The 13,145-nt window shown below is 35.8% G+C and overlaps 1 protein-coding gene across 5 annotated transcripts in view; it reads left to right on the top strand.

Annotated features, from left to right (window-relative positions):
- GPCPD1 (glycerophosphocholine phosphodiesterase 1) overlaps positions 1-13,145 on the top strand; it is a 68,919-nt gene that overhangs the window by 22,979 nt on the left and 32,795 nt on the right. For all 5 annotated transcript variants that reach the window (XM_077116154.1, XM_077116161.1, XM_077116164.1 and 2 more), the window contains 2 exons: positions 1,018-1,141; positions 4,782-5,013. In XM_077116154.1, coding sequence (XP_076972269.1) covers positions 1,018-1,141; positions 4,782-5,013 — 356 coding nt within the window. The remainder of the gene's footprint in view (positions 1-1,017; positions 1,142-4,781; positions 5,014-13,145) is intronic.

Raw genomic sequence — 13,145 nt, forward strand, 5'->3', positions numbered from 1 at the left:
AATAACTTCAGTGTTTAGTATTTTATCCCCTTTATTATTTACAAAGATGTTATTTAAGCTACATGTTTCAGAAAATTTTCTGAAAGGAGTAGGTTTTTAAGGAGAAGTAGCTTTATTTCTCCTTTCTTTGCCTGTAATACAGGCATATGTACTGCTATTATATGTTAAATTATTATTTATGGTTATAAATGCATGGCGTTTCTTTCCTTTTTTTTTTTTTTTTTGCTGTCCTAAAACAGGCTCAATTGGCTTTACTGCTGGAAAGCTAATTTTAAAACTTTGTCCATTTCTGTAAACAGTATTTAAAATTAAGAGATGATAATGGTTTATCTTTATTTTAAAATTGATTAATTTTAAATGTTCATTCTTGAGAAAAATTTCTGGATTTTATGCCCTGTTGTTGTAAAAGCTCAGGTCCAAAACAGTTGACAACTTCTCTTGTATTTATAAATTTTTATTATCTATGTTAGTAGAGTTCACATTTCCAACTTCACAATGCCAATATAATGTTAGCGTTATCGTGTAATTTATTTATGGCAAAATACATAGATGTGAAGATACAGAATTGGCTCAGTTTTGTTCTTACCTTCCCACATCTGAACCCCCTCAGTACTAGTGGCCTAAGTAGTTTTGTTTGAATACCTCATGTGAAACTTTGGAAGTGTAGTCATCCGCAGTGGAACAATTGCCAGACTAAAAGCCATCTTGGCACATGTGTTCTTTCTGAAATAGATTTATATATTCAATGATGGTTGCAATAATATTTTAATTTACATAAGTTGTTAAAGCATAGTTAATTGTTCATATTTATTTAATGTTTTCTTTCCCACTTCATATATCAGTTATTTTTCAATGACATATTTAAGACTGTGTGTATATCTGCTTTGGTGAGACATATTGTGATATGATAGAACCTCATTTAAAAAATGTAAATGTGAACTAGAATAGTCAGTGCATATTGTACTTAACTAGATTGCTTAATATATAATATTATTTTCTTCGTATTTATTCTGTCAGATGGTGTTGAAACTCTGGATTCTGGGTGGCTGACGTGTCAGACTGAAATAAGATTACGTTTGCATTATTCTGAAAAACCTCCTGTCTCGATAACCAAGAAAAAATTTAAAAAATCTAGATTTAGGTATGACCATATGCATTTGTTACCTGAGTCATTTATTTTGACTAATTCTGAGGTATTCAAACCCATTTAGTTTGAGCCTTTGAGTTTATAAACTAAGAAAATAACACACTTAAATATAATGTCACATTTTCTAATAACTAGAGATTTGTGATAGTAAACTGCATTCCTCCTTAAGATTACTAGTTATATGTTAGTCTTTAAATTTGGAACCAGAAAAAATTGTTTTTCTATATATAAAACAAATTAAAAAATTATTTTTATATAAATAAGTGATTTATGTTCTTTTGTAGTTTCTACCATTTAAAGTTTCTTAATTTGTTTTAAAATTTGTAGTAATAGAAATAATTTTGTGCTATATGAAGGGAGAATGGTATAAATAGAGAAAAATGGTAGTTAGAAATATCCTTCAGCATTCTCAATTTTATTGTGGCTTGAAAACAAGAAACCTCTCCACGAAGAAAGGTAGCAGGTATATCAGCTTTTTTAAAGCCTATAGTAATTTAAGAAATGATGTCAAATTCTATGTAAATAAAGTAAGTGACTTTATTTTTCTGTAATGTCATTGTATATACTGCCGAGTGAGCTGGCTTCTTTAAGAACCAGGCAGCAGCCCTATTGTGACGTTTAGGACTGAGAGTTCTAAGTACTGATATGTAATGCAGTCTTTTCTGACTAAAAGGGCTGGGTTGAAAGAGTTGGGACCACTTTCAGTAAATGAATAATACAGTACTTACTATCTTCATAATAAACTGCCTAATAATATTGTAGATATTAATCATATTGTGAAATACCCATAAATATTTCACCTTAGTTGCTTAAATATCAAATAAAGCCCATCATAAGGAATAGGGTGGGTGGCAAGTGCCCCAGACCTTTCTATTGGTTGTTCTGACAGTCAGTAGAGGGTTTTATGTCTTGCTGTCAGGTAAATGTACCCTGTTCCTTTGAATTTTAACTTTTCTAAGCCACTGTTTTGCTTTTGAAAAGTAGAGGTAAATGGAACACGTGGTTCATCTATAAGATCCTTTTGACCTCAAAGTTTCTCTAACTGGTTACTTATACATAGTTGAATATTTTACTTATATGTTAAAAGAAGCAAATATATTGTATTATAGCTATTAATTACATTATTTGAATAAGACCTAGGGATAAGGATTGATTGGGCTTATCTGGATATTTTTCCTTGCCTGGAGTTAAGAAGTTAATAATTTATAGTTGAGGATTTGATTGGAATGTAAATGCATACATGAGTCCTTTGCAGTTCTTGTTTATATAAAATCACTTTAAGTGTGTATATTATTGTGTTGCTTAGGCTTAAAGTGAATTGGAATTTTTTTATAATCATACTTAGTTGGGCTCTACAAATTGAAATAATTATGTATTGCTAGAAACTGGTGTTTGTTTTGACTGTCTATTGCCAAATCCATATTAGTGATAAACTAAGCCTTTATTGGGTAGGAATAAATTTATTTACAAAGACATCAGGACTTTAAAAACTTAGCAACAGCTTATGCATTTTAAATGAAACACCGAACATGCTGTTCCATCTCATTGCCACCAAGTTTTAAACACGTTTCCTTTTTCACGTGACTTCACCAGTAAGTGAAAAGCAGTGTCTTTTTATAACAGACTATATGTTTATATAGATATTTGAATAAAACCTCTAACACAAATAAAATTAAATTCTTTCAAAGACCCCTTCTTTTTTCTTAATTTTTAAATTTTTTAAAAAAGTATAGTAGCAAACACAAACATCTTAACTTCCGTTCTACATGTATAATCAATAATTCACAATATCATCACATAGTTGCGTATTCATCATCATGATCATTTCTTAGAACATTTACATCAGTTCACAAAAAGAAATAAAAAGACAACAGAAAAAAATTCGTACATACCATACCCCTTACCCTTCATTTGCATTGATCACTAGCATTTCAGTCTAAATTTATTTTGATATTTGTGCCCCCATTATCTGTTTTTATTCCATATGTTTTACTTGTCTGTTGATAAGGTAGATAAAAGGAGCATTAGACACAAGGTTTTCACAATCACACGTCACACTGTGAAAGCTATATCATTATACAATCATCTTCAAGAAGCATGGTTACTGGAACACAGCTCTACATTTTCAGGCAGTTCCCTCCAGCCTCTCCATTACATCTTGACTAACAAGGTGATATCTATTCAGTGCGTAACAATAACCTCCAGGATAACCTCTTGACTCTGGGATCTCTCAACCATTGACACTTTATTTTGTCTCTTTTCACTCTTCCCTCTTTTGGTTGAGAGGGTTTTCTCAATCCCTTTATGCTGAGTTTCAGCTCATTCTAGAATTTCTGAGAGACCCCTTCTTTGAAAGTAGATTTTTAAAATTGCTGTTGACGTAATAGCCATTTTTACTTTCCATGTGTATCTTCATTTACAGACCCTTGGAGGTCCCGTTTCATAATCCTGGTAAAGTATGTCTCTCTTTCAAACTCGCCAGCAGAATCACTTATCCAGAATCTTTCCTAAGAATTTGGTTTCTGAGAGAGAAAATTATTTTTGTTTTGGGTCATTGAAATGTTACTTTATAGTTTATACTATGTTTACAGAACAATATTACTAATTGAATATATATAAATGCACCCTCAGGTAGACATCTGAATTATGTGGCTCTTGGGCTTCAGCGTAGGTTGGCAGTGGAGGGTCCTGCAGAAAACAGGGTCCATGAACACAAATCCATTATTTGTATTATGTATTGGATCCCATTTAAATCTAAAGTGAAAAATTTTAGTTAGGTCAACTTTACTCTCTATAATAACATTGTTCCGTACATTAATATTATTAAAATTGTTTAACCTATACATGTCACCTGGTACAAGAAACATTCCAAAATTGAATTGACTTTTTGACATTAAAAGTGCCTACATAAGAACGGAATGATCATATGTTAAGAATGTTTGTGTTTCTTTGTCATATTTTTTTAAAAAGAATAAAAGTGCCCACATAAGTAATTGCTTCTCATGGGCAAGAGACTGATCTTTGCAGCTCTATATTTTTGATAGCTGGTCTTGTGTTTTCATTGCTTTGAGGCCTGTAATATCCTATTTTATCATAACATACTACTCACAAAGTATCGACTTTCACTGTGGTAAGGTAGAGAAAGGGAAAAATATTTTAATTTACAACCATTAACTCTAACAGTCTTTTAATGCACACTAACGTAATATAGTTCAGTTTTGTGCTTGTTTTTTATATATACGTTTGTGTAACTGCTGAAAAGTTAGTCTTACTATTATTTGAAGATTAAGAAATAGTAATAATCAGTTATAAATGGGATAATACTAAATACTTCTTTAGATTAAAAAAAATAAGAAGAACCCAAGAATTATTAACAAAGACAGTTTTAATAGGCATTGTGGACATTTATCCCTTTTTAATACTTTGCAGACATATATGTAGATAAAAAAATCAATATTTTATAAGACATAGCCAGTCCTTAACCTGAGGACTTTGTATATTTGTATATTATTTTTGTTATTTGAAGATTTAGCATATTTGGGTAGTAGTTCGGTATGCAGTATTTAGGTAACATTTGTATGACTTTTACTTCAGTGCCATTTATTGACCTTCATTATTTTTTCCTATCATGTAGGGTAAAGCTGACACTAGAGGGTCTGGAGGAAGATGACGATGATAGGGTATCTCCCACTGTTCTTCACAAAATGTCAAATAGTCTGGAGATAGCCTTAATAAGCGACAATGAGTTCAAGTGCCGGCATTCCCAGCCTGATTGTGGGTATGGCTTACAGCCTGATCGCTGGACGGAGTATAGCATCCAGACAATGGAGCCGGATAACCTGGAACTAATCTTTGATTTTTTTGAGGTGAGTAGCTATTTCAGTGAGGGGGTTGAAAGAGAGTGTAGGCATGAACTTACTTTTACATATATTTAATTTTAATTTTATTCTTCAAATTTGTGTCAAGTCATGACCTACAAGAAATTTTAGAAGTTTGCTCCTCTATGCATTTTAGCAGGTTTATAAAACTTGGAGTGGACAGACTTGGTATTGGTACAAATATAATTAAGAGGACTTCAGCACAGTTGGTGCTTTAAATCACGACCAGAGATCTTGAAATCAGTATCTATTAACAATCCAGATGTAAATAAATTTTATCCAAAGCATCCTCCAGAGTTAAATAGAGGTAAGAGAAGGTTGTGTAACTCTAGGTGAGACCTCTTCATAATGGAAGCCTGTGATTTATTGAGGTGCTTTATTATGTGGATTTATTGTAACAGTGGGCTCACTTTTGCAACTTTACTTGATTTTTCAAATATGTAGTTAAAAATGTTTATTGTTAAAATTGTGCCAGGTTGTTTAGAATCTGTGCTGCCAACTTTCCAGTTACTTGTGATACCTTCACTAGAGATTGTTTAGCTCATAGTCTGGTTCAGATGCTCACAAATAACACCTTGCACATCCCCTCTTGTCTTCATTACATTTTGCCTTGCACAGCAGTTACATGCTGTGCTGGTTTCCTCTAGCTCTCCTGCCCCTTCAACCCCATCCTTATAGATTAGAGTTTAAATCTTTGAGGGTGGGAAATACACCTTCCCTGGAAGTAGCTTCTAACCACACAGCCTCTTGAAAACTAGCAGAATTCAGGGCAGATTTGCCTATTGACTGAAACTTGTTACTCAAAATTATTGTTGAATTGTTTAATTTGGAGATGTCTTTGTGAATGGTTTTTGGAGGATTTGCTCTAAGATTATTATTTTTAAAATCTTCTCTTAGTGGTTAAATCTGTGAGATTTTATTATGAAAATAAGATTTGGTTGAACTTTTCCTTATTGCCTAAGGAACTACCTTTATATGGTTTAATTGGAGAAGTTTTAGGGTTACGGAAAAATCATTTAGAAAATGCACAGTTCCCATATACCCCATCTCATGCACACAGTTTCCCCTATTATTAGTACTTTGTGTTAGTGTGGTAACTTTTTTATAATTTATGAAACAATATTGCTGTAATTATATTATAAACTATATTCCAGAGTTTACATTAATGTTCACTGGGTTGTACAGTCCTGTTTTTTTATTTTTATTTTAGACATGTATACACCTTACAATTTCTCCTTTTAAACACATTCAAATGTATAATTCAGTAGCGTTAATTACATTTACAGTGTTGTATCACCACCATCTGTTAGCAAAATTTTTCTGTCATTCTGAACAGAAACTGTGTACCAATTAAGCCTTGACTCCTTATTCTCTACCCTCACTGTGACCCCTGGTAACCTGTATACTAGGTTCTGCCTCTATGAATTTGCTTGCTCAGATTATTTCTTACCCATGAGGTCATAACAGTATTTGTCTTTTGTGTCTGGTTTATTTCACTGAATGCGATGTCTTCAGGGTTCATTCATGTTATCTCATGTATCAGAACTTCGTTGCTTTTTTTCTGTTCCTTACTGCCTTTTTTTTTGTTTTTTTAACTTTTTTCATTATATAGTATAACATATATACAAAGCAAAGAAATAAAAAAGCAATAGTATTCAAAGCACTCTTCAACAAGTAGTTACAGGACAGATCCCAGAGTTTGTCACGAGCTACCATATAATCCTCTCAGGTTTTTCCTTCTAGCTGCTCCAGAATATAGAAGGCTGGAAGGAATAAATCTTTTTTTTATCATCACAGTCGACTTTTCTTTCTTTCTTTTTTGTGAAAAATAATTTGTGCAAAAACAATAAATTTCAAAGCACAGGACCACAATTAGTTGTAGAACATATTTCAGAGTTTGACATGGGTTACGGTTCCACAATTTTAAGTTTTTACTTGTAGCTGCTCCAATATACTGGAGATTAAAAGATATATCAATTTAATGATTAAGCAATCACATTCATTTGTTAAATCCTGTCTTCTCTGTATAACTGAACCATCACCTTTGATCTTTCTATCCCTCTCTTTAGGGGTATTTGGGCTGTGGCCATTCTAACTTTTTCATGTTGGAAGGGTCTGTCACTAATATGGAGTAGGGAGATGGAACTATCTGATGTTCTGGAGAGGCTGGGCCCTCTAGGTTTCAGGGCTTATCTGGTCCAGGGACCCATCTGGAGGTTGTGGGTTTCTTGAAGGTTACACTAGTGCATGGAACCCTTGTAGAATCTTATATATTGCCCTAGGTGTTCTTTAGGATTGGTTGGAATGGTGTTGGTTGGGGGTTGGCAGGTTATGATAGGAAGCGATGTCTAACTAAAGCTTCCGTAAGAGCAACCTCCAGAGCAGCCTCTTGACTCTATTTGAACTTTCTCTGCCACTAATACTTTATTAGTTACACTTCTTTTCCCCATTTTGGTCAGGATGGAATTGTTGATCCCATGATGCTAGGGCCAGACTCATCCCTGAGAGTCATCTCCCACGTCACCGGGGAGACTTTTACCCCGGATGTCATGTCCCACATAGAGGGGAGGGTAATGATTTCACTTGCAGAGTTGGGCTTAGAGAGAGTGACATCACATCTGAGTGACAAGAGAGGTCCTCCAGAAGTAACTCTTAGGCATGCCTATAGGTAGGCTAAACTTCTCCACAACCTACATCTTGTAATCTTTTGTTGTACGCTGTATATTTTAAATGTGTTAATGCTGGGATTTAGTTTCTGAGATGTCACTTCCTTGATTTTGTCCCCTAATGGCATGATAGAGATTTCCTTGCATTCCAGGAGCTAACGAAAACAAACCAATGTAAAAAAATATCCATCACAGTCTTTGTAAATTGACTCTTCCTTGTCTGATGCTCTCCTTCAGAGTTTAGCACTCCTACCGAGATCAGCCCGAGGTGTTTGTGAAGTGGAGGGTTCTCTGTCTTTTTAAAGCCGGTTTCTTGCCCTGGCTTGAGCTAGTTGCCTTAGGAATTCCCCTGTTTTTAAGAATATAAATGTCCCCTCTACTCTCTATGAAATAAACTCCTCCCCCCCTTAGGTGCTCTGTTTTTGTGTTACAAAACAGATAATCACTTGCTCCAGCCTGCTTTGACTTAATTGTTTCTTATACTGTGTTGACCACAAGCTGCTTATGCTTGCAGGGCAAGTTCTGAGACAGTGAGCCAGAAAGGAATTTCTTAGTTCATTCTTTCAGGCAACACACAGATACCCTGGTTAGTATATAGGAGTTATTCTTGCTTCCTGAATAACACGGCAAAGGACTCACAATGGGAGTGTAGGCTGCACCAGAGGGGGTGGGTGAGCTTCTTCAATTTTTAGAGTGTTTTCTAGATTCAGCACTTACTCAGTTACTACAACCCATGAACTGTTTTCCAGAGTTTACAGGAAGATGGCTCTGCCAGTTTTTGTTAGTTGCTCAAAGATTCTGTGGAGAATCTTTTTAAAGCGTTTTCCTCCAGTTATAGGAACTCTTTTACTGTGTTTCAGAGTAGATAAAGATGGGCCTGCCAGTTTTTGCTAGTCGTTCAAACATTCTGTGGAGAAATGGAATCCTGGAACGTCTTAGTCAGTTTCTTAACCACTTTCTTGGTCACCCGCTACCAAGAATTATTTTTTAAAACTGTCTTGAACCACCTCACTTTTCCCTTTCATTTATTTGCATTTTTGGAAATACCGTTTTATTCATAGGCTGAGCTGAAAAAATATCTAATATAGTCTTAAAGTAGGTATTCATTTTCCTAGAGAGTTATTGTCTCTGTATGCCATCTGTGTTGATGTGCTTCTAAAAATTCACTAAAAATATATCTTAGCCTTTGAATATAAAGGAACTTTGAAACTTTTTTCAGTCAGTGCCATAAATTTACCTCATCCGTTTTAGAGGTTTAGAAGTGCAAATCAGCTGTTATGGTTAATAAGAAAAAAAAATTAAATCTTAACACCACTTATATTTTTAAAGAAAATGGATTTTATTTATTGTATAGAAGCCATCTAAGTGACCTGGATATAAAGTGGGTTGCATTATTTTTTTTTCATTGACCCTGCTTAAATATATATAGATTCTGAGTTGACTTCAAGGGAGTTTTTTTTTTTAATACATAGTCACATACCATATAAACATCCAGAGTACACAACCATTGGTTCATAGTATCATATAGTTGTGCATTCATTATCACAATCAATTGTTGAACATTTTTATTACTTCAAAAAAATAAAAATAAGAAGAACAGTAAAGGTAAAAGTGAAAGAAAACACTCTAAATTACCCATACCCCCTATCTTCCCCAATTATTTCTTTCTTTTTTATCTTAATTTTCTTACTCATTTGTCCATACACTGGATAAAGGGAGTGTCAGTCACAATGTTTTCACAATCTCGCAGTCATACCATAAAAGCTATATAGTTATACAGTCATCTTTAAGAATCAAAGATACTGGATTACAGTTGAATAGTTTCATACATTTCCCTCCCAGCTACTCCAATACACCAAAAACTGAAAAGGGATTTCTATTTAATGTATAAGAATAACCTCCGGAATGACCTCTTGACTGTATTTGGAATATCTCAGCCACTGAAACTTTGTTTCATTTTCTTCCCCTCTTTTGGTCAAGAAGGCTTTCTCAATCCCATAATGTTAGGGCCAGGCTCATCCCCGAGAACATGTACCCCATTGCCAGGGAGATTTATACCCCTGGGAGTCATGTCCCACTTAGAGGGGAGGGCAGTGAGTTTACCTTGGAGTTGGCTTAGAGAGGCCAAATCTGAGCAACAAAAGAGGTTCTCTGAGGGCGATTCTTAGGCATAATTATAAGTAGTCCTAGCTTCTCCTTTGTAGAAATAAGTTTCATATGGGCAAGCCCCAAGATTATGAGCTTTGCCTCTCAAGTTGATAGTCCCCAGTGCTTGCGAGAGTGTCAGGTCTTCGCTAGGTGGGGAAGTTTAATATTTCCACATTTTTCCCCAGACCCGCAAGTGGACTTTGCAAATACTTTATTTTCTGCCTAGAGTACTCTGAGATGTGTCAGGACATCACACTAACCTGTACAAACCAACAAGATCTTACTGCCTGTTAAAGGTTCCATGTAATTATTGTGTTCAAATAAACTGACCATACAAGTTATATTAGATAGTGTGCTATAGAAAATATAGATTTTGCATCAAATAAACATCTGTTTCTGTGGTCTCACCCAGAAGTCGAAGTTTTAAAATACAGTCAGTATCATCCTTTACCCTTTAGTCTGATTTAATGTAGTCCTACTCAGATCAGTTTCATTCATATCTCTACTTGAAGTCTGATCTCTTTTTCAGCTTTTTAAACAATTGGTATGCGGGATAATGCTGACCTTTCATAGCTGCAGAACTCTTGCTCTAAGTCTCAAGTGTCACACAGATACCCGAAGTTCCAGGAAATGACCAAGTTAAGCAGAAAGACCACAGCATCTCAGAATTTAGAAATAACAGTTATAACTCAAGAGTAGATGAAACTGCTTTAAGAGCTTACAATATGGGAACTTTTACAATAAGCGTTCCCTTGATAGCTAGCCTATGCTCTCGAATTCAGTTCTCAGAGTTTGCACATTGTAGTTAGTCCATATTAGAGAGGCATTATAATATGTCTTTTCATTCCTGGCTTATTTCACTCAACATACTGTCCTCAAGGTTCGTTCACCTAGTTGCATCCCTCCCAATCAAAGGAAATTTTGGTCATTGTCTGGATGTGAACCTACAGAATAGGTTCTGCCAAAGTTCTGTGGGCTCTTAAGATGAAAAAATGGAGGTCACTCCATATAGCAAAATAGTAACTGTTTTTTAGGGGTCTTACAGATCGGGAAGCTGGTCTTAGACAGCCACAGGATGTTCAGAGCAGTGCTTTCACACCACCCAGAGGGTTTCAGGGGGTTGTATGGAACAAGAAAAGGGAAGACACAGTGCCATGTTGGGACTTGCAAGAATCCCATAAACACATGGGATACTGATATGTAGCAGGAGTAGTTTAGTACAGATAGCTCTTGTTCTTAGAAATATGCATGTGTGCTTTTAAGATGCACCTATTGGGGAGGGGAGATATTTGTCTTATTTAGAATTTGCTGGCCTCACAGTCCAACTCTCAAAAAACTCACTCTTACATTCTATACGCTGCTCTTCTGTGAATATCCCTGAATGAGGGACACATCTAGAGGCAGAATCCATAACAACAGTTTAAGACACATATACTAATATATGTCTGCTAATGTCAAGAGGAAAATTAATAAATCAGATCTCCAAACTGTTAGGCTAAAAGGCAACATTGTTAAAGGCGTTTCATTTCTGGTAAAAATCAGAAACTGTCTATACACTCAGCAGTCAGTCTGGTTATGAGTTGTGGCCACTTCAGTTGTGCATTTCAGGAATTCATTTCCTTCAGTTGTAAAGAATAGAAACATTAGCCTAAGAACAAAATACAAGATGTTTAGTAAAAACTAACATGGGAAGGTCGTGACCATTTGGTAATATGCCAGTTGCAGTTCCATCTCCTGATAAGGTAGTTCCAGCATTGGTTTATTTCCTGGGGAGTGTACCAAACCTTAGTCCCCAAGGGTTCTTTGGCATCATGTAGGACGTTATATATAGGAGCTGGTGTATCAGACTATAGTAGGGAGTGTGGCTTCTACAAAGAATGCTGTCTGCAAATTAGAGCAGTGGGGACCTTCTACGTATGAAATAGGAGTCTTGCTGATTCTTTTCCGTCTTGCTGATTCTTTTCCCTCTCCCTGAGGAACAAGAAAACCTGTTCAGTTGGGTGGCATTTTCTATGTGAGTCCCACCAACTTTGTGGGTACCTTTGGGCAAGGGCTTGGCAGTCTCAGTATAAGTCCAGGTTCTGTTATAATTGGAGGAAAACCTCGTTCTGATGTTATTTCAGTTCTGATGTTATTTCTGTTTTTACTGCTGATGGAGTGGACATTAGGGTCCAGAAACGTGTTGAAGTTTGCAGTACTTATCAGCCTCATTGCTTCCTGTAAACGAGGTGCCCATCCATGCAGTAAATAGTTAGGAAATAACTACTGAAGTTGTTCTTTCAAAATGCCATTTTTTCTTTCAGGCCAGTGGCCTGGTGGTTGTATAGCAGATGAAAATGCCAGGCAGTTTTTCTTTCTTGCACCTAGTCCTAGACTTGGTGACCTAAAATGGGTGCCTTGGTCACTGTCAGTGTGTTGTGGGTACGCATACATACAAGACATTTTCTTTGTATTGTTGAAATTTGATTTGCTTGTTAACAGTCAAAAGGCTACAGAACACCTGAAGCAGTATTTACACAGGTTAGTGAATACTTTTAGCCATCTGATGGAAGAAGGATCCTATGTAGACTGTTTTCCAGTTTTGCCCAGTCTGCATTCCCCAGGGTAGGGGTACCTCCATTGAGCACCTGTTGGATAGAACTCACAGCCTTAAGCATATTGCTAAGTTTCAAAGGGAGACATAACATTTTACATAATTCCTATACAGTCTTAGGACCTAATGTCCTGATTTACAGTGTAGCCTATCTGCTTGGATATGGTTTTCTTCAACCCATCTAATTTTTAGCTAAGATGCTGGCTTCCAAATTTCCCAGATGTGTACATGAAGTATGGCCTGAAACATGCCAGATCCATATTTTGGCTTGGAGGCTTTGTGCCCTACCTAACCCAGATATCTTCCACAGGGCTTCGCCTTATATGTCCTTATCAACTGTTAGCTGCCAGAATGCGATATACCAGAAACAGAATGGCTTTTTAAAAAGGAAATTTGTTAAGTTGCAAGTTTACAGTTCTAAGACCATGAAAATGTCCCAGTTAAAGCAATTCTATAAAAATGTCCAAATTAAGGCACCAGCCAGAGGTTTCCTTCCCTCAAGAAAGGCCGATGAAGTTCAGGGTTTCTCTCAACTAGAAAGGCACATGGCAATGTCTGCTACCTTTCTGTCCAGGCTTCTTGTTTCATGAAGCTCCCCCAGGGGCATTTTCCTTTTTCATCTCCAAAGGTCTCTGGCTGCATAGGCTCTTGTGGCTCTCACCAAAATGTTTTCCAGTAAAGTAATCAAGACCCAGCTGGAATGGGTAACGTCA

Source organism: Tamandua tetradactyla, chromosome 1, assembly GCF_023851605.1.
Source record: "Tamandua tetradactyla isolate mTamTet1 chromosome 1, mTamTet1.pri, whole genome shotgun sequence".
Lineage (NCBI taxonomy): Eukaryota > Metazoa > Chordata > Mammalia > Pilosa > Myrmecophagidae > Tamandua > Tamandua tetradactyla.